This window comes from Rhododendron vialii, chromosome 4a (genome assembly GCF_030253575.1).
Source record: "Rhododendron vialii isolate Sample 1 chromosome 4a, ASM3025357v1".
In the NCBI taxonomy this organism is placed as follows: Eukaryota; Viridiplantae; Streptophyta; class Magnoliopsida; order Ericales; family Ericaceae; genus Rhododendron; species Rhododendron vialii.
Genome location: NC_080560.1, coordinates 32,631,370 through 32,657,269, shown reverse-complemented (window position 1 = coordinate 32,657,269; position 25,900 = coordinate 32,631,370). Strand labels below are relative to the sequence as shown.

Below are 25,900 nucleotides of genomic sequence, written 5' to 3'. Positions count from 1 at the left end.
ACCCTATTTCTCTTTCCACCTATTACCAAAACTAAAATACCTAAATATGCTAAACGAACAAGGCCTAAGTAATTTGGAATTGGCTCCGCACATTTTGCATTCTTTCGGGAGCAAATTGTGTCCATTGCCCACATTACTTTAGGACTTCTATAAAACTGCATATTCGGGATAACTTGAGTGCACTTCAATTAATTTTGGGATTCTGAAGTTAACGATAGGATGAATCCTTCAGTGACCCTTTGGAATGTTTGGCCTCCATGAGATTCGAACGTGCAACTTCATAAAAGATAAACTCTTATTACTTTCTCATGTCCACTAAGCCAATTTCTTAGTGGTTGCCCACGTTACTTTAGTTGTTTAGAGTCTAATTGCATATGCGGGCCAAATTTATAGTCATTCTATTGGAACAAAATTTTGAGTATCGAAAATATATCCCATTTTGCAGTGTTATATATATATATATTGAAATAATTTTTATATACGTGACATTATTTATGTGCATAATAAAATTTTTACTTGTGGCTCTAGACACGCCAGTATATTATATGAATTTTTTTTCTTGTTAAGGCTATGAACAAATTCGAGTTCGGCTCAAATCTAGGCCAGGTCGGCTCGTCAATTGTTATTGAGTTCGAGCTCGAACCCGTGTTCGCTAACAACTTAACAAACAAGACCGAGCATTTCTAAGACTCGGATCTGTTCGACTCATTTGCGGCCCTGACCAAGACAATATATCCTGTCCCCCCAGGCCCACACACACTAAAAAAAAAGAAGGGAAAATGACGGCCTGTAGAGACCCGTATTTTAGGCCTATATTTTTTTTTATATAACTGTACGGCTTGTCGAGATAAACGGTGTGGATATATGGAATGGCGTATTTGTGGAAGGATATAAAGGTAAATAGATGAGAGTTGCATGTGTGAGTGTGTGGTGTGAGGGCATGGGATTATTTCCCTCACCTCTATTATTCCCAGGGAACATCTTTCCCCTTTTCATTTTTTTTTCTTCTTTCTCTCGGCTGTCTCTCTCTCGGCTCTCCCTCTCTCTCGACACACACACACTCTCTTTTTCCCTCTCCAACCCGGACTCAAAACCCATGGTAAATAACCTCCAAACCTTCATCCATTCACATTGTTGAGCTTGAAATTTCGTGGGTTTCGCTCGGAGGAGGAGATTCGGTTGATTTTGAAGTTTTCGGAGTCTAGGGCTTGATCAATCGCTTGGGTTTCGATCGAATCACTTGAGGTAGGGAATTCTACCTCTCTTTATATGTTTTATGAGTGATTTGGTGCATGAATCGTGCTTGTAATGTCGTGTTTAAGTTTGGATTGAAAATTCGTAGTCGCTGTCAGAATTGTCTATTTTTCCTGGATTCCTACCGGTAGGCCCGTCCTTTCTACCGGTAGAACGTTGTTAATTTACCAGAAAATCGATTCCCTACCGGTAGGAACTCTTCACCTACCGGTAGAACGATTGAGAAATTCCTTCGTAACCAGCTCAAACGTACAGCAGCAGCTCAAAAGCTGCTCAACGAATTCGATTCCTACCGGTAGGAATTCCTTACCTACCGGTAGGTCAAGTACAAAAATTATTTCGTTCAACTGTTGACCTTTCTGTTCCCAATTTCTACCGGTAGGAACTTCTCACCTACCGGTAGGTCAAGTGCTTCTACCGGTAGGAACTTTTTACCTACCGGTAGGTCAAGCGGCTTTGTTCAGATGTTGGCCCTTTTGTTTTCAAGTTCTACCGGTAGGACTTGCCTGCCTACCGGTAGGAGATTAGGAGTTTGAGCTGCTTTCAGCTGCTTTCTTGAGCTGCTGCAGTATCTTTCAGCTGCTTCCCTATATCCTTCAACTCGTATGTCGAAGCTTTTCTTTGACTCTTATGAGTTTGTTTACGCATCATTCCAAGTGTTTTGGTGAGTATTACTCGTTCCTCACTTAGAGTGGCATTCAATGGACTAGAGTGATCATGTCTAGGGATTTGATGAGTAGTTTTGCAATCCGTTTTCTCTCTTAACTCGTAAGATTCTTAGATTCCCACAGTGCATGCTTTTACAGACTCCGAGTATAGAAACTAGATAATCGGGCATCGTAGAGTCTAGTCGTGGGTTGATATGTGGTATGCGAAGGTACGGGGGTGTACTTAGGGGTACGGTGAGGACGTGTGTATTTGAGTATATGCGATATGGTAGATTGTTGGTCTTATAATACCATGCGATTGATTAAATGGTCTTTGGATTTAATTGAATGAATGGATGTTTGTGAAATGGGAAGCGGAATGAAAGTGAATAACTAATGGACAGAGTATTGTAGGAATTTATGTATGGGCTTAGTACGTCATGTAAGATGCGGGTATGTAAACAAAAGAGGAGGCATGAACATGTATATTTGTGGAGTCACATAATGACTAATTAAAATTCAGTGGTATAACCGTTAAAGGGATGATGAAATTGATTATGAAATGATGTCGATTGTGAAAAGTGTGAAAGGTGACCCAAGTGGTCGTTATTGAGGGAAAAGACTCGGGGTGACCCTGCGCTCGAGGGAACTAGACCCGAGGTGACCCAACTGATTCATATTATTGGAGGAAAAGACTTGGGGTGACCCTGCGCTCGAGGGAACTAGACCCAAGGTGACCCCACCCGATTATTGTTATTGAGGGAAAAGACTCGGGGTGACCCTGCGCTCGAGGGAACTAGACCCGAGGTGACCCTAGTGATTATTTGATGGGAAATACCGGATTAAAGGAAAAGAAAGGTTTTGCAATTAAGGGATTTAATGAAGATCAATGTGGACACGAGAAAGATTGTACTATCATACGGAGAATAATAAGATGTTTTGATTTGATTATAGATAAGTGTGAGATGACATGAGTTTAATAATGTAACTAGTTAAAGAAGTAAACGGCTAGTGACATTGATGTGAAGTCTAGGACTCTTAGGCGATAATTCGCAGCTTGTTGGTAGTCATTTGTGGTATAGGCGTATCTGTCAGTACTCATCCATTCTCGGTGCATGGTTCATTCAAATTACATATAGCTTGAGTTTAGAATTTTCTACTGGGCTAGTGTAGCTCAACCAAATCTTTCTTTTCAGGTTCTGATGCCGGGCAAATTATTGCATGCATTGTGTGCTTGACAGTAAAAGACTTTTGGAAGCTGACTTCACTGGTTATTTCGTCATCTTTGTGAAGATCTCATTTTGTTAAAGGTGGTTTTGTAACTAATTATTACTGAATTTTCTTTTGACTAAAGTTGTAATTATCTAAACTTAAGGACTTGTTTGTAAATTAAACAGGTGGGAAACTCATTTGGGTAACGTATATGATATGCGAGGTTTCTCTTTTATTGAAATGTATTACTTTATTATGTTGAAAATCGAGGGCGTGACAACTTGGTATCAGAGCGTAAGTTTAGAATACCTTGAGACCGTGGGGAGACTTTTGGTCTCATGGGTTCAAAAAAAAAAAATTGCTGCATCTTTTTACAAAATCACATGTGTGCTTGCATGAAGAGTCAGTATGTCGATGTGACATTGCATATATATATCACATAGAGTGGCACAAAGTTGTTGACTTCGGTTGGAAAGGTTGGAGACCTGTAGCACATAATTAGGTGGCTAATGTTGATGATTTCATTTCTTATGCTTCCATAGTAGGATGTCTTCGAGACGTGGAGATAGGTGTGGTGAGACTGGGGATCGTGAGCACCAGGGCTGTAGTGCAAACGGGGAGAATGAAGTGAGTCAATGTACCAGGGATGAAGCGATGTTTCCTGAGATTGCTGAGTGCGGAAAAGGTGTCGAGACACTGGAAGGTGCGCAAGGTGGTGTGAATGTGGGAGAAATTAGGCATCGAGTCGTTAGCACAAAATCATCTTCTAAGAGTGTTGAGAGTTCAGGAAGGCAGAAACCTAGAGTATTAAATCACTTTACTCAGGACCAGCAGGGCTTTAAGCCACCTTTTTATATCGGGACTCCAAGAGCTCTTCTCAAGTGTCAGACTGTGTGTTATCGATGTCGTCAGCTTGGTCATATTCGTTCTCAATGCCCATGGCGTGGGGGATCTTGTTATACTTGCGGTGAACGTGGCCACATGGCAAGGAATTGTCTTCGGGAATTGGGAGTACATGGTGAGTCGAGCTCGATGCAGCAGGAAACACATACGTCGAAACAGTAACAGATGCAGTTCCGCCGCTAAACTACCACCCCCCCTTATTCTCTAGCTCTTAGAAGCGTCACTTGTTTGAGGTATCATTTATTCCTAGTTGTGCTACTCATTCTCTACAATACCTTTGATTTGGAAGCATTTCACTCATTGAGAATCCTATTCTTGTCCATGTTTGGAATAGAAAATAAGAAATCTTAGTCCACGCGTGTTGAGAAATATCGATAGATCATATTTGCCGAGATTAGAGGTTAATCATTCCGTATTGAAGTGTTGTCTTTGACCTCTTTAAATTGCTTATATCGAGATTTGGTCTGATTTGGACAGGGATTGTTTGTATCCATGATGATTGGTGACATCTCAAATGTGAGTTTAGAAGAGTTGTTTCTTTTATTACCATCTTTCATTGGCCGAGCTGAATATTGCCAGAATTGTATCGTAATTTATTCTTCCATGAAATCCAGTGGGTGGATGACCCGTTATAATTCTCAGTATTTGAGTCAATTGTCATGCGATCCCTTCCTAACTTTTCTTGGGCATATTTAAATTCTCGTAGCGAAGTATCTTATGACACTGTTGCTATCAAATTTGACAAATGTTCCTCGTTCCCTATTCAAGGTCTTATTTTGACATTACCCTGCTTGAGATAAATTTTCATTGGTCAGTTTGGATTTCCTTGATGCGATTACCATTTTCGTCGTTTGCTTGTAACCGTTATTCCATATAAGTATTTAATTTGCAACATCAATCTATTGAACCCAACCTTTGGCTATGTACCGTATGAAATACAAATTTGTTAGCATTATCAAAATTTAGACCTTGTTCCCATTATTGCCTGCTTAGGCCATCATCCATTTTGGTCCCATGACTAAGAAGTCATATGATTTGAACTCACATCCGCTTTGTATCTATTTGTTTGCCCTTGCCTATTCGGTTGGTTCGAATTTCCATGGTTGGAGTCAATCTTGTGGTGACATACCTATTGATGTCTATTCATTGACACCGTTCAATACAAATTCAATTGTGGAAATTACTTTAAGTGTTATTTTACTCTGTCGTGGTTCCTTGACTTTGGAGGCACATGACTCATTCTGTAACACTCAGCCTTAACTTGTTGGAAGGTCTTACCATTCCCGGTATTGGACAAATTTTTGATCTTGTATCAGTTAACTTACTAGAGATTTGTTTCACTTCTTGTATTTATCCTTAGTATCGACATCGTTCAGTTGCTAAAGGTTATTCACTGACTCTGTTGACTCGAAAAGCAATAAGAAAGTCATGATTAGTCATTTCAAATTTCTTGGGTTGTCATAAAAAGGTATTTTGAATTGTTGCCAAACCACCCTGAAGATTGTACGTGTTCTTTGAATTTCGGATGCCTCGTTACCATTCTTCCAATTCTTGATTGACACTACTTGAGTTTTGTAGCTTATTCGTTTCGTTTGAGATGACAAATCGAATCCTTCTCATGATATAGAATCACCCAACCTAGAATGAAAATTTGGTGCGGCTTTTAGAAGAATTGGCTTGTATTATGGACCCGCTAAAATAATTAATTCGATTCGCCAACGATATTTGGAAGCTCGAGGGAGAATGATCGAAAAGAGAAAGGTAAAGATCGTCAGAGATTGCTCACTGCGGACGGCCGACCAAAGGATTGTGTTGACTGTCAACGTCACCCAATGTTATTTGAAGAAGGGAAATCATGAATTTCGTAAAGCATAGTTGCGTTGGGGTTTGTCTCGTTCTGGTAGAAAGGAAGCGTTCACCGTAAGAAAGATAGTTTAAGTGTCGGACACTATGTGCATGTTTTGGGGATACCCAGGCGACAACCGGTGAAATCCACTTGGAAGAGGCGCTTGATCACCGCCCATTCTAGATGGAAGTCTCGGGAAGTCAATTGGATTATCTGGTTATACTTAGGAGGTAAGATCTCAATGGTGAGATAGATAATTGTGTATGGGATTTGTATAATAAAGAAAAGTTTAGAAACTGTGAACCGTTTGACGTTGCCGCCTAACTTTTTCAAAATATATGACGCATTATGTATACGGAGATTGAGGAGGTATGAAATAAATCCTTTGCATGTGTTAGAAAGGTCCGAAATTGAATTAGGAGCTTAAGTGTCCTATGATGAGAAACCGATGCGTACCTTAGACTCGCGTAGTCCATTGTTGAAAGGTAAGCCGATGTTGTTAGTGCATGGTTACGTGGAAATGGGGGTACGAAGTTCGAAAGATATACGCGTGTTTGTTGTGGTTTGCTTGATGTGAATCTAGACATAGACTTTGATGGTAATTGAATTGTTGTATAATGGATAGTGTTACAGTTGGAGTATGTTGATGTGATGCTTGGCATGATTAGGCTTGCCTTATCTAATTTCGAGGACGAAATTTTTTTTTAAGGAGGGTAGGGTGTAGAGACCCGTATTTTAGGCCTATATTTTTTTTTATATAACTGTACGGCTTGTCGAGATAAACGGTGTGGATATATGGAATGGCGTATTTGTGGAAGGATATAAAGGTAAATAGATGAGAGTTGCATGTGTGAGTGTGTGGTGTGAGGGCATGGGATTATTTCCCTCACCTCTATTATTCCCAGGGAACATCTTTCCCCTTTTCATTTTTTTTTCTTCTTTCTCTCGGCTGTCTCTCTCTCGGCTCTCCCTCTCTCTCGACACACACACACTCTCTTTTTCCCTCTCCAACCCGGACTCAAAACCCATGGTAAATAACCTCCAAACCTTCATCCATTCACGTTGTTGAGCTTGAAATTTCGTGGGTTTCGCTCGGAGGAGGAGATTCGGTTGATTTTGAAGTTTTCGGAGTCTAGGGCTTGATCAATCGCTTGGGTTTCGATCGAATCACTTGAGGTAGGGAATTCTACCTCTCTTTATATGTTTTATGAGTGATTTGGTGCATGAATCGTGCTTGTAATGTCGTGTTTAAGTTTGGATTGAAAATTCGTAGTCGCTGTCAGAATTGTCTATTTTTCCTGGATTCCTACCGGTAGGCCCGTCCTTTCTACCGGTAGAACGTTGTTAATTTACCAGAAAATCGATTCCCTACCGGTAGGAACTCTTCACCTACCGGTAGAACGATTGAGAAATTCCTTCGTAACCAGCTCAAACGTACAGCAGCAGCTCAAAAGCTGCTCAACGAATTCGATTCCTACCGGTAGGAATTCCTTACCTACCGGTAGGTCAAGTACAAAAATTATTTCGTTCAACTGTTGACCTTTCTGTTCCCAATTTCTACCGGTAGGAACTTCTCACCTACCGGTAGGTCAAGTGCTTCTACCGGTAGGAACTTTTTACCTACCGGTAGGTCAAGCGGCTTTGTTCAGATGTTGGCCCTTTTGTTTTCAAGTTCTACCGGTAGGACTTGCCTGCCTACCGGTAGGAGATTAGGAGTTTGAGCTGCTTTCAGCTGCTTTCTTGAGCTGCTGCAGTATCTTTCAGCTGCTTCCCTATATCCTTCAACTCGTATGTCGAAGCTTTTCTTTGACTCTTATGAGTTTGTTTACGCATCATTCCAAGTGTTTTGGTGAGTATTACTCGTTCCTCACTTAGAGTGGCATTCAATGGACTAGAGTGATCATGTCTAGGGATTTGATGAGTAGTTTTGCAATCCGTTTTCTCTCTTAACTCGTAAGATTCTTAGATTCCCACAGTGCATGCTTTTACAGACTCCGAGTATAGAAACTAGATAATCGGGCATCGTAGAGTCTAGTCGTGGGTTGATATGTGGTATGCGAAGGTACGGGGGTGTACTTAGGGGTACGGTGAGGACGTGTGTATTTGAGTATATGCGATATGGTAGATTGTTGGTCTTATAATACCATGCGATTGATTAAATGGTCTTTGGATTTAATTGAATGAATGGATGTTTGTGAAATGGGAAGCGGAATGAAAGTGAATAACTAATGGACAGAGTATTGTAGGAATTTATGTATGGGCTTAGTACGTCATGTAAGATGCGGGTATGTAAACAAAAGAGGAGGCATGAACATGTATATTTGTGGAGTCACATAATGACTAATTAAAATTCAGTGGTATAACCGTTAAAGGGATGATGAAATTGATTATGAAATGATGTCGATTGTGAAAAGTGTGAAAGGTGACCCAAGTGGTCGTTATTGAGGGAAAAGACTCGGGGTGACCCTGCGCTCGAGGGAACTAGACCCGAGGTGACCCAACTGATTCATATTATTGGAGGAAAAGACTTGGGGTGACCCTGCGCTCGAGGGAACTAGACCCAAGGTGACCTCACCCGATTATTGTTATTGAGGGAAAAGACTCGGGGTGACCCTGCGCTCGAGGGAACTAGACCCGAGGTGACCCTAGTGATTATTTGATGGGAAATACCGGATTAAAGGAAAAGAAAGGTTTTGCAATTAAGGGATTTAATGAAGATCAATGTGGACACGAGAAAGATTGTACTATCATACGGAGAATAATAAGATGTTTTGATTTGATTATAGATAAGTGTGAGATGACATGAGTTTAATAATGTAACTAGTTAAAGAAGTAAACGGCTAGTGACATTGATGTGAAGTCTAGGACTCTTAGGCGATAATTCGCAGCTTGTTGGTAGTCATTTGTGGTATAGGCGTATCTGTCAGTACTCATCCATTCTCGGTGCATGGTTCATTCAAATTACATATAGCTTGAGTTTAGAATTTTCTACTGGGCTAGTGTAGCTCAACCAAATCTTTCTTTTCAGGTTCTGATGCCGGGCAAATTATTGCATGCATTGTGTGCTTGACAGTAAAAGACTTTTGGAAGCTGACTTCACTGGTTATTTCGTCATCTTTGTGAAGATCTCATTTTGTTAAAGGTGGTTTTGTAACTAATTATTACTGAATTTTCTTTTGACTAAAGTTGTAATTATCTAAACTTAAGGACTTGTTTGTAAATTAAACAGGTGGGAAACTCATTTGGGTAACGTATATGATATGCGAGGTTTCTCTTTTATTGAAATGTATTACTTTATTATGTTGAAAATCGAGGGCGTGACACGGCCAATGACGTGTTTTGATAATTAATACTCGCCAAAGACAAGCAATGAATATTGTTAATGCTGAAAATGTTCTTAACGGGTATTAATTATAAAAACACGTTCTGAGCCGTCATTTTCCAAAAAAAAAAAAAAAGGGTTTAACATATCCAAACGTTCTTTTTCCCAAAAACAAATTAGACAGCACACCAAACGAGCCCTTAGTCCGACTCGGACACCTGAGGTAATAAACAAAAGAAATGATCTTGCTTCCATTCACCGGCAACTGGAGGGCCGTCACACTGTCACTGTGTTTGGTGTGGTTGCTCACCAGTTATCAGTTGTTCCTTTGACCTTAACCCCACCCCCTCTCCTTTTCATCTACCCACCTCTCTCTCTCTCTCTCTCTCTCTCTCTCTCTCTCACACACACACACACACACAAACACACAGACACAGTCTACATTTATAACCACCGATGGCGGATCCAAAACGCCCGTCAGACATCCACATCAGGGTTCCCTCCCGCCATCAGACATCCATGATCCACCCAGTAGACGTCGAAACCCCGCCGCCGCCGTCTCCCGCCCCGGCTCCACCCGCCGCCGCCGCGACGGCTCGGAGTCCGTCTGCTATGTGTAGTAGAGAAGTGAAGCACTTCAAGAAGTGGTTCCCGTGGTTGATCCCCACCTTCGTCGTGGCTTGCGTCGTGATGTTGATTATAACCATGTACGTCAACGACTGCCCTAAAAACTCCGTTTCGTGCGTCGCTGGGTTTTTGGGGAGGTTCTCGTTTCAGCCGTTTAAAGAGAATCCTCTCCTCGGGCCTTCTTCATCTACGTAAGCCTGCTCTTCTGATATACATACATCCATACGTCTATTACTGTTTACTATTGTGCTTAGGTTTGCTTGGAGGTATGAGGTTTTGAAATATCAACTCTCTGGGACCGTCCATACATTGGGTGGACGATGGGAATGGTTACCGGATTAGTAGAGGTGCAAGTAAGCTTGTCTGGATACATATATGAGGTTTTTAGAAAAGAAAATCTATTACTATTTTCAAGGGAAGCGGAGGCCCCTTTTTTGGTGTACTGTCTCACCATTTTTTTCCCAAGGTACCCCTTTAACTACCTAAAGGAATTGCGGAAAAAAAACTGCCATCCTGAAATTTCTACCCCCATTCTAGGTTTACATTCCAGATTTTATCATAGATTAACCTCAACCCAAGATTTTCTCTCATCTTTTGCATAACACGATTTGCACATGCACCACGTGTGCCTGGCTTTTAGTATGTATAAGTGTGTGTGCGTGAATTGTACTAACGGAAAAGTTTTGGCTTCAATTACACATTTTAGCTTTAAGTGCAGCAATGCTGTGGTTTTGAAAGGAGAATTGGTTAAGGGACTTTGCCATTCACAATGTTAAGGCCTTCTTCGATGCTATAATTATAATTCCATGTTAGTTGCACAGAAGTTTGAGTGAAAATGCTTTATTTCATTTGGAACTCTGTAATTGAGGAACTCAGAATTTCAGTAAGATTTGTAAGTTTCAGGTTTGAGTGGAGTCTATGAGTTGGAGTAGAGGAGAGGAGTCTGAGGAGTGATAAGTTTTGATAAATGTTGCTAGCTGGATAGCAAGTTCTGTAAATGAAAAGGAGTGGAGGGAGTTTTGATGTGCTTTTACTTGAATTTAAGTTCAAGCTAGCATTGCTGTAGGGGTTGGAGCGACACTAAGACATGGTCACAAATGTAGAGTGTCTGGAAGAATGGATTTTGTGCACATTTAGATAGCGAGATGTGACACATGATGGTATGAAGCCTTATTCATCACACTTAGCATGATAGACATACCCCTGCCTCCGCTCAATGGTCTAGGTTTGGGGGTTGATAGTTCTAGGAGACGGAAGTCGATTCCTTTGTGGAATCCATTTTCTACTATGTTAGTTGAGGAACGTAAAGCACTGCTAGAATTAAGTAACCTGAAACATGGTCTTTTCTTTGTTTTTCCTCTTCACAAATGTACCATTTTTTCTGCAACTAAGGTTGTCTAAAATGAAACATTCACAATGTCACAATGAAGAATGATAATCACCACATGGAACAAATTTGCACTAGTTAACTGTTATACCAATTCCATATGACATGTTTGTTTGTTTTTTTGGTTCCTCTATTTTCACAATTTCACTTAAATTACGTGCTATTTTGAGTTTTCTCACAACCTCTTCTCTACCGTGGTTGTCAATCTGTGTTGTAGTCAACATTACTCTTTGTGTGATTTTGAGTTATCGTTGCACAGGTTTTTTTCTCATATTACATTTTGTGTACGGATATAGTTACTTGTTCCATCTTGTCAAATGGTTTGGATGCGGCTGAGCTGTTTTACATAGGTTACTAATAATGTGTTGTACTGAAGAGCATGATATTTAAGTAAAGTAAGGTGCTACATGTGACCTTACTTGTAAGTGAGATGAAGAGAATGATTCCTTTGATATCTGAGTAGTTTTCAATGTTTTTTTCTTCAGGCTAGAGAAGATGGGAGCATTAGATGTGAGTAAAGTGGTCCACAAACACCAGTGGTGGCGCCTTTTCACTTGTATGTGGCTACATGGTGGTGTTTTTCATCTACTGGCCAATATGTTGAGTCTTTTGGTTATTGGCATTCGACTTGAGCAAGAGTTTGGTTTTGGTATGTATCAATGTATCAGCTTCATGTAACTTTTAGTATTTCCATGCACATTCATCTCTTCACAATCTTTGTGGGGTAGTCTAAAAGTCATTTATAGGAGCCAGAATTCACCCTTTCTGTTGTTTCTAATTTTCTTTCTGTTTCACATCATGGCTCAGGATAATATCCCTCCGCTAAGGGAAATGAGTACTACTTATTTATTGAATTAAAGGTGATGTATTGTGAGAGAATGACCTATCTCGTAAAGCGAAAAATAAGTACTTAGAAAATAAGAACCTTAGTGGAACGGGGTTCTTCTTTCAAATATTGTCACCAACTCCAACTATGATCGAAGTTGTGCACTTTACATCAATAATTCTTTTTAACTTCATTATTTCTTGGCCTTTTTTAGTGCGGATCGGATTGCTATATCTCATCTCTGGACTCGGTGGGAGTTTGTTGTCGTCTCTTTTTATCCAGTCTAATATCTCTGTTGGTGCTTCTGGTGCACTTTTCGGATTACTTGGAGGCATGCTTTCAGAACTCATCACTAACTGGACTATATACGCAAATAAGGTTTCTATCTGTCTACTGTTAACTATAGGCTTATGTATGAATAGTGTGTTTGGTTAATTATAACCTTGTTCGGTCCTATCGTCTTACCCTTCCCTGTTTGAATGTCTAGGTATCGGCATTGTTGACCCTTGTGGTCATCATTGCAATCAATCTAGCAGTGGGAATCCTCCCACATGTTGACAACTTTGCTCATATTGGAGGATTTCTTTCTGGAGTTCTCCTTGGGTTTGTGTTTTTGATTCGTCCCCAGTTTGGATGGGTTAGCCAAAGATATGCTCCTCGTGGATCTCCCTCTGCTTCAACAAGTACACCTAAATTCAAGGTGTATCAGTGCATATTGTGGGTTGTTTCTCTGATCCTTCTGATTGTTGGGTAAGCCTGGAAACCTGTTTGTGCCCGTCATCTTGTTTTGTTTTACTTGAATCCTGTACAATAGCTGAACTTATTGTGTACGACTGTCTACTGTCGATAAGTACTGGGCTTAACAGTCAGTTGCGTCACTCAGTGATTCCTGTATCTTGTTTGATTGTTCGTATGAATCATATCCATCATGTGTGTCCAGTAGTTTGTGAGACATGGCTCTGTTGAAATCTCTCTAACCCGTCCAATTTTTGTCTTGAAATTCTTTTCGACACTAATGAGCAATCAAGTTTTTTTTGGTTGGCTAATGGGCATTAAGTTAATGGTTAAGTAAAGATGATAACAGTGAGAAGCACATGGAAAGGCTATTGCTGAATCCGTCTTGTTTTTAATGGTACAATAGGACACTTAGAAGCACGTTTTTCTAAGAAGGTGGCGTGTATCGTGGTGTTGTTGACACGACCCAAAACTCATCAGACAGTTCTCAACACCTGTTGGACACATGCCCATATTTATCCTACCAAGTCAAGGAACGCTGTGGAACACATTGCAGGAATGGAATAATTAGCGTAGAAATAACATATCAATTGGACAACCATTCCGCTGGGATTATATGATCCAAGATATGTAATCCCTAACATGGCCTCATTAGTTGTCCGGCAAATCAAGCATAACTAAATGTCTAAGACGGTCTCTCTCCTTTAAATTGTGACATATGCCTAATTATCAGAGTCATGCAAATTTCAGGTTTACAGTCGGCCTGGTTATGCTTTTCCGCGGGGTTGATGCAAATGATCACTGTTCATGGTGCCATTATTTGAGTTGCATTCCTACTTCGAGGTGGAGCTGCAACACGCAGCCTTTGTCCTGTCTGGTAAGTAGTGGCAACACTTGCCCTTTCTTTGTCTCCCTCCAATTTTCCTATCTGTTCATTTCAATACGGTGAATCCTAATCGATATCTTAGAAGATAAACCATGTTTTTTGAGCCTTGTGTGACCACGGACTCTATATGTCTGAATCAAACTATCCAAGCAATGACATGTTAACTATTCAAGAAAAGAGAAAGTTGACAAAAATGGGAAGATAAAGAAAGTGGACAGGGGTAATACTAGTACCTTCCTTTCTTATTAGAAGAAGGGTATATACGCCTATTACCTGGCTGAAAGTATTGTTTTGGGCACTTCCACTTATCTGGAGTCTGATTTACTTGTGCTGTTTTGACAAGTTGTGTTTGTTCAGAATGGAACAATTGGAAACCTAATCTTTAGTTATGTTTTCCCGCTAATTTTCTTACATTGCGAAGGCCCCCTTGGCCCCTTTTAATCTATATATATTGTTATATGCACATGAAATTGCTGTGCATGAATTCAATTTTATTCTTGCAGTCCGATCAACTGGGTGACCAGCTAACCTTAACATGCTCAAACAATGGCAAAAACAGCACATACACATTGGCAAATGCAACCAATTCTCAGATACAGGGCTTATGTACTCAGCTTTGCAGCTAACTAATACAAATCTCATGGAGCTGTTATAGGTCAGTTGATGTATAAAGTCACAGGGCTGAGTATGCAGAAACGTTATCCATTGTTTTCCTGGATTTCTGATTCGATTTTGTAAATTGACACTTGTATGGTAGTAATCCCTCATTCTTTGGCTCGATGTGGTTTGGAAAGTTTCTGCTCATAGTGTATGACGTAGTCATTTTTGTCATTCTACTAATGCATGTAAAAAGTGTAGCCCGTAGTGGTGGTTGAAATGAAGGCAAAGGCCCCCCAAAGCCCGAGTTTATCGGGTTTCTTAGAGGGGCTTCCACCATATCAAAGCCGCCACCCTCGCCCTCTAGAGATAGGGGCACAGAGTAGCTTTCGAATTTCATTTGGACGTGTTATGCACCTTTTTTTTAGGGAAAAAAACTGTAATAGTTCTTGTAGTTAAGTGTTCGTGTCAATTTGGTCCATGTAGTTATAATTAGCTTGATTTACACTATGTACTTTCCATTTTGTTTCAATTCGGTCCAATTACTAACTTCCGTTAGTCCGCCGTCAGTCCTTTAAATAGCAAAATCATATGGCCCTTTTTTTGGGGGTTAAAACAGACCCGTTCGACTAAATAAGTCAACTTTTTTATTTTTTGTCCTTATTCAAATTTTTTTTCGTATTTGTTAGTTTTTCGTCAATTTTTTGGAGGTTATTGCATCGTCATGACGAGAAGAATCTAAAAAGTAAAAAATTATTATTGAAATTCATTTTTTTTTGAATAAAGACGAAAAAATTGGCTTAGATTTATTTTTGGAAAAATGACGGCCCAGGTCGTGATTTGATAATTAATCCCAGCCAAGGACATGCTAAGAACATTTGTTAATGAACAAAATGTCTTTGGCTGGTATTAATTATCAAAACACGTCATTGGCCGTCATTTTCCCTTTATTTTTCAACATTCCTAGTCAGGAATCAATGCATGGGCCAAGTGTAGGAAAATGAATGGAATGACAGGGCACTATTTTTTGTAACTACTTGGGCTGTTAAGTTAGGTTTATTGTAACATAGTTGAGTGGTTTGTTATGTCTATGTATTAGGTTATGACATGGTAAATTTGGAATTGAGTTTATATAATATTCTGACTTTTGGACATGGTTATTTAGCATGTTGTGACTTTTGGATCTATATCATGTTGTGACTTTTGGACATGGTTCTATATGCATTTTCAGTACTATTCAGAACAATAAGGCATCTCAGTATTTGTCCACAAGTTGAACATGTAGACAATATCAGTGGTTATGATGCCTCATGGCTGATCATAAAACTGTTGAATTCGATGGCCACTTTTTGTAGAAAATTATAACCAAATTTCTTCCCAAGTGCCTCTTTATCAATGGAGAATAGAAGAACGAGCTGTGTTTTGGTTCAGAGATATATTAGGGCAAGAGGGGAATGAGTAACCCTATTCAGCTAAATAAGCCAACTGGCCTATTTTTTTGTCCTTATTCAAATTTTTTTTCGTATTTGTTAGTTTTTCGTCATTTTTTTGGAAATTATTGCATCGTCATAACAAGAGGAATCTAAAAAGTAAAAGATTACGATCGAAATCTAATTTTTTTGAATAAAGACAAAAATAGGCCAATAAGCCAATTTTTTCGTCTTTATTCAAAAAAAATTGGATTTCGATCAAAATTTTATACTTTTTAGATTCCTCTCGTCATGACGATGCAATAACCCCAAAAAAAATTGACGAAAATCTAACAAATACGAAAAAAAATTCAATAAGGATATATTTAGCCGAACAAGTCTATTTTAACCCCAAAAAAAGGGGCCATATGATTTTGTTGTTTAAAGAACTAACGGTGGACTAACGGAAGTTAGTATTTGGACCAAATTGAAGCAAAATGAAAAGTACATAGTGTAAATCGAGTCAATTAAAATTACAGGGACCAAATTGACACAAATACTTAACTACATAAACTATTTCAATTTTTTTCCCTTTTTTTTATTAGTAAGAACCCATTCTTGAGTCCAACATGGTATGCACCTCCTTAATCACCTTGAAATCGAGTTCATGCCTTTTGCATAAAATTTTACAACATTTGCATGTAAATTCATAACATCAACTTTGAATTCATATTATTTGTATGTTAAAAGAGTTTTTGTGTTGATATTTGGAACTTTGAACCAAATATTTTCTCATTTTTGGAGAGAAAATATAAATAATTTAATAAATCCATCTAACCCTCTACTCCAATCCCTTCAAATTCCTTTTCCCCCCTATTCCAATGTTTTTCATTTGTCCCTTTGAACTTTTCAAATGTCTAGAAACTTTCTTTTTTTTTTTTTGTACCTTTTTCTTTCCTTTATGAATGAAACTTTTCAAAACATTATCATAAAGGTTTTTCCTGAAGAACATCATTCCGTAGAAATCATGCTTGAATTCCTAACTACATGCAAGGAAAACTTAAAAATCTAACGACCATGTGAATACGTGGAATTCTAAGTTCTATACCTCTACACAAATCTAGCTCCGTCCTTGCCCCTACATTCTTCAATTTTTTTGAGTATTAGCGTAACGATAAGGTCCATTCAATCTAAAAGAATGAAAGGTATAGGTTCGAAAAAATAAGGATCTGAGAGTATCAAAGAACTTCAGGAGCTAGCTTAAAAATTACTACTACTATGAAACAAATAGGAAGAATCGAACTAAATAACAAAGGTCTGTAGAACCCTTTTTTTTTTTTTCCCCACTTAGAAATTCAAGTGACACTTAACGAAGGCAATGCAGTACTTGATAAGAAACACATTAACCCACTGGATAAAATATAAACACACCCCAACTCTTAAATCTAAATTCTCAAAAACTTCATGGCAGCCGCGGTTTGCGAAGTCGGGGCCTGAGAATTTGATGCCCCGGGCTGATTAGCCGTCTGCGTTTGTTGAGGATTAGACGATGATGCGGCTGGGGCTGCAGCAGCATCCCGAACACCCTCTGCCCGTTGTGTTTGAGAATGCACACCCTGTGGTTCAAAGAATCAAATGAGAACTGATTAGTAAAGTAAAATACACTGAACACATTGTGCAAAGACGAAATGACAGGCCTTAATGCACTCACGGGACAGTTCTGTGCATGCTCCCGGACTTGACGATGCACGATATCGATATCACACCAGTTGCATACGACCGGGGAATTTCCAAACCCACACCCGGAACAATGGGAACTGCACTCGGATAAAGGACCCTGCCATTTGCATCCCGACATGTGATAGAGGCATTGAACTGCTATTTTGCCTATTGTTTCCGCCAGCGATTTGTTTGATTCTACGAGAGGCTGGAAGGAAAGAGAGAGGGAGAGAAAGAGAGAGAGCGCCGGTAAGTAACAGCAGAATACAAAGATAAAACAATGATGCGAAAAGTTAACCTTCGAATCTGCTTCCGTCACCAAGTATCCACAATAGGGGCAGGCCCGGGAAGTGCCCGCAACATGTGCCAAACAAGGTTTGCAAAATAGATGGGTGCACTGCGACTGAAGCGCTTCGTTCGGGTAGACAAGTAGACGACAGACAGGGCAAATACTCCCCATGAAGAGACTGAATGTTAACTATGCGAGAGTTATCGAAACCCATGCTGGCCCGGACTTTAGCCCTTGACATTCACCAAATATCAACAAAAATGGATCTACAGCATTAGAAAAGAGGCAGGGGTGGTCCGTGGTTACATCAGCTGCACTTTGCCAAGGTGAGCACACCAGACAACAATGCTTTTGAAAACCAGTGATTGCAGCAAAGGAACATTCACATGAAAAGAACATCGAACGAGATAACTCCGTAAGCAGTAATTCTTTTTTTTTTTTTTAATATCCGAAACGCAATTTTGCATTCAATAAAGTCATACGGCATCTATAGTTTCTATCCAAAACAGAGAAAAGGAAATCAATGACTGAAAAATCTCAAAATTACATACACACAAGGCGGTACCGGATTAACTCTGCTCGTTGATCATGGCATGCAAAATTTGGAAACTGGCAGCTGATTAGATAAGTTGGACAATCACCCAAGCACGTAGGGATGAGATAGGTTCGGCTCGGCCGGGGATTTCGAACATGGCGTACCGAACCGATCGGTTCAGTCTAGAAATGACGGAAACCGATTCCGGTCAAAATATTCGGCGGAGCGAAATCGGTTTGGAGTGGTTCAGTTTTTTTTTTTTTTTGGTTTTTTTCTGGTTGAGCTTGAAGACTTCTAAAATATCAAAACCCCAGGCAAGATTACTAAAAAATATCATAACCCCTATCTAAGACTAGTATTATAATATCGAAACCCCCATCGTCAATAGGTCCTATATGTATATTACAGTTCGGTTCGTTAGTACTAACAGGTACTCGAGCCTAAACTGAATTAAAAATTAACTCTTCAAAAACCGAAACTGACTGGGACCAACCCTAGACCGACCGGACCAAACCCCGAATTTTCCGGTCGGTTTGGTTTTGTTGGTTATATTTTCACCCCTAGCGTGATGTAACAAAACTTCCAAACCATCAAGATGCAGCTTAATTATGTCACAAGTATTGTGATCACGAATTTCCTTCATCAACTGTAAATATCAAGCACGGGTATTCATGAAACAGACAAACAATAGACTACTGTGATCATGAAAAACAAAATAAAGTTGTTTTCTTCAGCCACGTCAAAATAACAGTAACAACTAACAACGACTCATGATTAGCGATTCTGTGATGGCGCATGATGTACTGTTTTCTTTTCCTAACAATGGAACTATCCTAAACTTTGGCAGAGAGAGAGAGAGAGAGATGGATACCTGATTGCTGCTGATTACATGGAAAACCCTAGATTGCTTAATTGGATATAAATAGAGCGACATTTTCGTTTTTTCTTTTCTGAATAAACAAAATGTGCTTCATCAGGAAAAATTATTTGGGAGTTTGGAGCAAAGTTACTACATCGACCCCATAGAAATGTTTGGCAAAAATGGTTGGGGCACCGAGGGGCGGTGGTTGCCCCAAGACCCCCAAATGATTACTCAGGCTCCATTCCTATTAACTTTTTTTCCTTATTCGTTTTGTATGTTTTATTCGACATTTCTGAATTTTTGTTAGATTTGCATTATATTGTTTGGATTAATCATCCGTCTCGATGAGAAAAGTCTAAAAAGAAAAAATTATGACCAAAAATAAAAATAAAAAGTTCACTAAAGACGGAAAAAAAATACAAAACAACTTCTTTTTTTTTTTTTGTCTAAAGTGTAGTTTTCTATGAATTTTTTCAAACATCAACTCACATTTTTATACTTTCATGATTACTTTCAAAAATTATGGTAAAAAGTTACGAAAAATAAAAAAGTACCGAAAAAAATTATAGACAAAAAAGTTTACAAGAGAACACCCTCAATCATCATACTACTAGTGACTAGTACTGTCAATAGTAAAGGTAAGTGGGAAGTGACTCAAATGTAAATAGGTAAGTTTGATTTTATTTTAAAACATAACCATTTATTAGAGTTAAGAGAAAGTAAGCTTATGACTTATTAGTATTAACTAATACAGCAAATTGGTCTAAAGTCCAAAAGAAGAGGTCCCAAACTAGATTTAGTCCAGCTTAAGTTTCAGTGATGTGTAAAGTCCATTAATGAAAATATTTTAGAGTTTAAGGTCTGTGAAAAGACCAAATTGCCTTTAATGAGACAAGAGCCTTGTTTGGCTAACACAAAAAATGTCTTTTTTAATTTAAATGATCTTAAATGAGACAAGGGCCTTGTTTGGCTAACACAAAATATGTCTTTTTCGTGTTTTTCGATCTTGTTGCACTTTCATAAGATACCCTAGGATTTTAGGCGCTTTTATAGGGTACCCTAAGGTTTTAGGCACTTTTATAGGGTTTTAGGGTTCATTTTCCTATTATAGGGTTTTAGCGGTTTAGGCACTTTCATAGGGTACCTTAGGGTTTTAGGCACTTTCATATATAGAGTACCCTAAGATTTTAGGCACTTTCATAGGGTACCCTAGGGTTTTAGGCACTTTCAACACCGGTCAACCTTGGTCAACGCCGGTCAACTTTGGTAGGGGTTATTTGTAAATCTTGGACAGAATGTCCTTTAAACTTTAGAGGAAAATATTTATATCCTTATCATGGCAAAAATCCTTATAGTATGTCCTCCTACTCAATTTACCCCTAAGTAATAAGGAGGTGAGTAAGTTCACCCATTTTTTAGGTGGTTGGCTCAAATTAAATCTAACTCCTCCACGAATTGGATCCTTTTCGATGTGAACTGAGGGTTACTGTCCGACCCATTTGAGCTACTAGACACTCTTGTTCGTAAGATATACATCACCGAGATATATAATACCATGCATGAAGTGTGCAGTATTATTAGTCTGAGCACTAATATTAATTTGACGAAGTTACAAATTATAGTAATAATTTACTATTGGTCCTGTCAAATAAGCGATCCTTTTAAGTTAGGCCTCGTGGAGATGGTGGTGAAGTGAGGAGCCTATCACGAAGTTCACTTGCCTGATGCATGCTAGCTAGATTAATACCATTTGTGGATACTGCAATCCTAAACGAGAGTGAAAGATATGTTGGCCTCATGTTTTTTTGTTCTTTTCATTGAGCTACGAGGGACTCTTTTGAAACCGAGTTATTTGGACTCCTCCATATGAGGTCATCTTTTGTACCAAAAAAGTGCAGAAGATACTTTTATGCACTTCTGCGATTGAAATTGCACGGGAACAAAGGTACAGACAGTCAGACACTCATTGGTACATTGACCTGATTAATTAGCCTCCATATATACGGAATGAAATTAGCGATCGAAATACTTGCAATCACCAACAAACTATATCTCTATGCAAATGGGGATTATAAAGTGTTGTTGCAAGGGGGCAATGAACATAAGACCTCTCACTTCATTAATTTACGTTTGGTACGGTGTCGGTGACAATTCCAAAAAGGCTCTAATATCATACATGTAACTTTTACCTTTAAACACATACCCCAAAACATGAACACTAAAGAAATGAACCCTAACCAAACCTTGTACGTACGTGATTGTTTAATTCCATTGTAGTATTCCATATAATAGACATATCTACATGACATTGAGAGTGAAAGTAACAGCAACGGAAATCTCGCCGGAGTAGGTGTTATCCGGGAGAACAACCCTATATTTTTGAGCTCGAAGTTCTTCCTTTCCCTTCTCCGCACCTAACGATAGAACGTCTTTTACGTAGATCCTGCACAACGCACATGCAGGCAGAGGTTCCCCATATCAACAACAGAGCTTATAAGACCATCCGCCAACAAACATAAACTTGTACTACTAAACTAGTAATGGAATTAATACTAGCTAGCTAGTTGTTATTCTTCTTACGTTGATTCGCCAACCAGGTTATCTTCGGAGATCTTGTGCTTGTCGAAGATCTGAAGAACAAGCTTATATGGTTGATCTTCAGCGTCCGGATCATACTCAACATCGAAGGTGATTGTTTCATTCCATTCCAATTTCTTTTCCTCTCCTGCATTTCCAAATTTCCGATATAAATAAAAGCTACAAATAAATATTCACTATATATATATCCAGCATTTAACCACGAAGACCATATCAAGAGATGCAAATGTAGAATGCGAGAATTTCTCAATCATTGCTAGTTTCTAAACCGGAGATGCTGCAAGGTAACTCTCAGTAGATAAGCGCTCATGCAGGGTGCACCTTGACCGTCTAAAAGTGTTTTCAGCGGTCCAGATTAAAAACAAACTCTCCACGGGAAGATTTAAGAAGAGTTTGTTTTCAATCTGGATATTTGATTGTCGAGATGGACGGTTCGAATGCGTCCTGCAAGGCACTTTACGGGAAGCTACTTTGCAGCATCCTCAGGTCCGATTTAGTACGTAAGAACAACTCCTTTACAAAATTTCGCATTACTTCATTACCTTTCTTATGATCCGCCACACGACTGGTAGATTCTTGGTCTCCATAATGAATCACAACGTACGGACACATCTTAATTGTATTGCTTGGATTAAGACAAAATAAACAACCTGAATTGAAAATATTGGCAAAAATATGTTTCTATAAATCAGATGGAGATTTTTTTTCCCATGATTTATTAAACCTTTGAATTTAGTTTGTAAAGATAAAGAAAATAAATTTGAAAACCTACCCAGAAATTGACTTTCCCTGTCTTTTATGCCTTGAGCATCAACCAGCAAAACCTCTAGCTTTCCTTTTGCCATCTCTCTCTCTCTCTCTCTCTCTCTCTCTCTCTCTCTCTCTCGGGTTAAGGAGGAGAAGACTCGAATGTATGTACTTATTATATAATTTGAAGAAAAGTTTATTGTGAGTGGTGGTAGATCCATGGGAATACTTTCATAACTGTAGCAAGTTGCCTTGTTTATAATTCATGTACAATAATGAGCTTGGATTCCCTATGTTTCTCTCTTTTCAAGTCTATCAAGGCTGCCAATTATGGGCTGTAGCAAGGGGCAACCTAGTCTTTTCCACATCACATGCAAGTCTGCGTTGAATTTCCGTTAAAAGAAGCCAAGAGCCTTTGGCCCGACGCGTTCCGAAATGCATTTAAGTGCCCGGAGAAAATAGGTCGGGAGTTTGATCAACTCCTCTTCTTAATCTAACTATACTAATACGTACTGACTTTCGTTGATTAAAAAAAAATAACATCCATAGATTTCCACATCAAATGACGACACAGGTGAGGTGAGTCATCAGCTATAATGTTAGGTCGGCCACTTAATCCAATCCCCTAATTGGACCTATCAAAAAATTGCAAACAATTTCTTGTGACCATTTAACTACCTGATATGATGGACCATGTTAACGTTTCTTAAGAAGTCATGCGGCATATATAAAAAATTTGAATGTACTTATTTTACTCCCACTGTCTTTAAATAAGTGTCCAGTTTCACTTTTTCAAATTATTCTTAAATTAATTATATCTTTCAATATATACCGTTGTTCATAATTTTCAAAACTTTGTCTAACAAACTAATTGAGATCTGTCAAATAAGATCCATATTGCATATAAAAAATAATATACTTTGAAAGATATAAATGATTTTTAAAATTAAATGTCTGGAATAATAACATGGACATTTATTAAAGAACGAAGGGAGTAAAATTAACAAACTTGGGTTCATATGCTTGACATGGAAGACAAAAGAATAAAGCCGTCTAATCTCACAACAAGTATTTGATAAGGGTAAAGACATGCATGTTAACATGCATTCCTCCTCGTGTCCAACCAAATGTGTAAAATGTGACATGGCATGCTAAGTGGACGAATTGGCATGTGATACAATTCCGACCGAGGTGCATGTCAAATGCGTGAGTGATGGCATTTGATACTTCTATCTCATGTTAAATGTGTGGCATATGATTTCAATTTTTGTATTACGTTGTTGAGTGAAACCCTCAATCTTGGCCAAAACTTTATAGAAAAAATAGGTTTGACATATTGGTTAGAGTGTGCTTTTGAGGATGTCACATGCAAAATTATCACATAAGCCTTTCAAAAAAAATTGAAATTCCCATTTTTGAAACCAAGATTGGAGATGTGAAACCATGGATGTCAAAATGACTTTGCTAAGTCATTTTTAGCTCCCTATAATGTCAAGAAGTCAAAAGTAGAAATGGAATTGCATCGGTTGGGTGTCATTTTGCCCAAATCCAAATCATTGAATTAAATGAATTTCAAATTTTTATTTTATGTTAATCAAATGATGTAATAAATTTAGCAATTGCCAAATTTGATACCAGGAATGTAATATTTAGCATTTAATTTGGCACAGGGGACAGTGGCGAGGATTTTGGCATTCTTGATAGGTTGATATCGTCCGGACACCACTTCTTTGATCAATCACTACATAAAATCGCTCCGCACAATTTTTTTATGAGTGATCGGTTACGATTGCCGAAACAATTTTACTACAACCACACGCGTACAATATATCTACGTAAAATCGCTCCGTTTTTTAGGTGAGTGACTGTGGAGTGCAACCGCAAAACAAGCATAAAACTGCGGACATTAATTAGATTGCTTGATGCATCTCTTTGCTTCCCATTCCTATACGCTTCACATTAATTTTTCTGTCTTGCAATGAAATTTTCAGAATAAACTGAATGTACGTATGAGTTGGCCACCATGTGATTTAAGCAATCTTTATTAATTAGTTGGAGATCTATATTTTCCCTCGTTTGACGCATTAGAAAATGGATCCTCCATATTGAAAACTATTTTTTACTACTTCAAATCTTAGTCAAGAAAAGTCGGTTTGTACAGATATGGGATTTCATATCATATCATATTAGAAAAGAGGGGAATTGAGGGGTCTGGGTGCAAGATTTTATAGGTGAGTTATGGAACATGAAATTGATAGTCGAGATGCGTGTAAGCTGATCCAGACATCTCAATTATAGGAGAAAAAAAAATGGAATCAATTATATTTTGTTTGGCTATAGTGGGTTAAGGATTTCAACAAAGGTTTATTTATTTTTTATTTTTTGAAAGAGTAAGAAATTCATTGATAATAAAGATGAAGTACAAGGAACGAAAACCTTATGGGGAGATGACTAGCGCAAAACAGAAGCAAGAAAAGCTACTCCCACTAAACTTGCAAAAGTAACTAAACAATCACATATGGAAGTAAAACCACTCCAGCACCTAAAAAAAACTAATGGAGAATAACGATTCAACAAAGGTTTATATAGCTTTTTTCACCATATCTTCATGCAACTAGCTTTCTTTTTTTTTCTTTTTTTTGCCTCCTGTTTTTACGAAAAAAACAAGTTGAAAGGCAAAAGATGACGCAAATGCTTCTGGGAGTTAGTTTTTTTTTTTCAATCGATAGAAGAGATCATTTTACATCAAATATGAGGTACACAGTTCAAACTTGGGACACTATATCACTTATGAGAGTTCACGAGACAACCAAGCTCAACAACTCAACCAATACTAGTACAAGAAATAAACTCATTATAGGGTAGAGACAAAGAAATAAAGAAAAAATCCTCTAAGAGAAGGTCAAAATCAAATGCCCCTGCAATTAACCTCAACGATTGGCATGTAAGCATGATAGTCAAGCTTTTAGGACTTAAAAGAATTGTTCGCTCGTAGGTCGTAGGTCCAAAATGTCTTAAATGTTATTCATTTTTTTATGGCCAGTTTATATGGCGTTTGTTCCACGGTCTTAAATAGATCCTCCTGGTGAATGGTGAGATTGATCTCCAAACGTCAATGAAAGTGCACGTAAGAAGATTTGGAGAGCCAGAGTTTAACAAAAAAAGAAAAAAACTCTGCAATTATCCCAAATCAATTGCATCATGATCCTCTCTCTAGATTCGAAATATACGATCTTCAACACATTATCAATTGCCCTTGTCTGCCATACAGTGGCCTTTTTCTTTTCACTGCCTTCTTCCCACTTGCGTTGCGAAACCATTGGTTTATACTAGATTTGGAGAGCCAGATTTTTTTAAAACTTTCCAATCATCTTCCGGAAATCCTATAGTGCAGGATGCATTACAGAGCGTGTAGGGCGCATCATAACCGTCCATGAGTGTTTGTAACGGTCTAGATTTAAATGAAATTTTTCCGGAGAAAAGTTAAACTTTTCCCTGA

At 38.5% G+C, this 25,900-nt stretch overlaps 3 protein-coding genes across 5 annotated transcripts; 1 reads left to right on the top strand and 2 right to left on the bottom strand.

Moving 5' to 3' along the window:
- The first annotated feature begins 9,397 nt into the window (after nucleotides 1–9,397).
- On the top strand, nucleotides 9,398–14,443 carry LOC131322022 (RHOMBOID-like protein 1). Its single transcript, XM_058353117.1, has 6 exons — nucleotides 9,398–10,002; nucleotides 11,684–11,847; nucleotides 12,239–12,402; nucleotides 12,512–12,774; nucleotides 13,510–13,636; nucleotides 14,149–14,443. The coding sequence occupies exons 1-6, from the start codon at nucleotides 9,641–9,643 to the stop codon at nucleotides 14,269–14,271; spliced, it is 1,203 nt and encodes a 400-aa protein (XP_058209100.1). The 5' UTR covers nucleotides 9,398–9,640; the 3' UTR covers nucleotides 14,272–14,443.
- Nucleotides 14,444–16,954: 2,511 nt separating this feature from the next.
- On the bottom strand, nucleotides 16,955–19,190 carry LOC131322021 (uncharacterized). Of its 2 annotated transcripts, XM_058353116.1 has the most exons (3): nucleotides 17,669–19,176; nucleotides 17,363–17,578; nucleotides 16,955–17,267 (listed from the first exon to the last, which is right to left on the bottom strand). In XM_058353116.1, the coding sequence occupies exons 1-3, from the start codon at nucleotides 17,828–17,830 to the stop codon at nucleotides 17,097–17,099; spliced, it is 549 nt and encodes a 182-aa protein (XP_058209099.1). In that variant the 5' UTR covers nucleotides 17,831–19,176; the 3' UTR covers nucleotides 16,955–17,096. The 2 variants fall into 2 exon arrangements, with proteins under 2 accessions (XP_058209099.1, XP_058209098.1); XM_058353115.1 differs by having other exon boundaries at nucleotides 17,363–19,190.
- A 1,962-nt stretch (nucleotides 19,191–21,152) lies between these two features.
- LOC131322020 (elicitor-responsive protein 1-like) lies at nucleotides 21,153–22,663 on the bottom strand. Of its 2 annotated transcripts, XM_058353112.1 has the most exons (4): nucleotides 22,427–22,659; nucleotides 22,197–22,304; nucleotides 21,637–21,781; nucleotides 21,153–21,499 (listed from the first exon to the last, which is right to left on the bottom strand). In XM_058353112.1, exons 1-4 carry the CDS (start codon nucleotides 22,620–22,622, stop codon nucleotides 21,355–21,357), a joined length of 594 nt encoding a protein of 197 aa, XP_058209095.1. In that variant the 5' UTR covers nucleotides 22,623–22,659; the 3' UTR covers nucleotides 21,153–21,354. The 2 variants fall into 2 exon arrangements, with proteins under 2 accessions (XP_058209095.1, XP_058209096.1); XM_058353113.1 differs by lacking the exon at nucleotides 22,197–22,304 and having other exon boundaries at nucleotides 22,427–22,663.
- Between the last annotated feature and the right edge of the window lie 3,237 nt (nucleotides 22,664–25,900).

Excerpts from the sequence above, each read along its gene's own strand:
- LOC131322021 (XM_058353115.1), bottom strand. The coding sequence starts at position 17,830 with ATGGGGAGTATTTGCCCTGTCTGTCGTCTACTTGTCTACCCGAACGAA. Across the intron at positions 17,268-17,362 it reads AGCATGCACAGAACTGTCCC|GGTGTGCATTCTCAAACACA; the intron begins GTGAGTGCATTA and ends TTTGAACCACAG.
- LOC131322020 (XM_058353112.1), bottom strand. The coding sequence starts at position 22,622 with ATGGATCTACCACCACTCACAATAAACTTTTCTTCAAATTATATAATA. Across the intron at positions 22,305-22,426 it reads CAGGGAAAGTCAATTTCTGG|GTTGTTTATTTTGTCTTAAT; the intron begins GTAGGTTTTCAA and ends TTTTCAATTCAG. Across the intron at positions 21,500-21,636 it reads AACCTGGTTGGCGAATCAAC|GATCTACGTAAAAGACGTTC; the intron begins GTAAGAAGAATA and ends TGCGTTGTGCAG.
- LOC131322022 (XM_058353117.1), top strand. The coding sequence starts at position 9,641 with ATGGCGGATCCAAAACGCCCGTCAGACATCCACATCAGGGTTCCCTCC. Across the intron at positions 10,003-11,683 it reads CTCGGGCCTTCTTCATCTAC|GCTAGAGAAGATGGGAGCAT; the intron begins GTAAGCCTGCTC and ends TTTTTTCTTCAG. Across the intron at positions 12,403-12,511 it reads GGACTATATACGCAAATAAG|GTATCGGCATTGTTGACCCT; the intron begins GTTTCTATCTGT and ends TTGAATGTCTAG.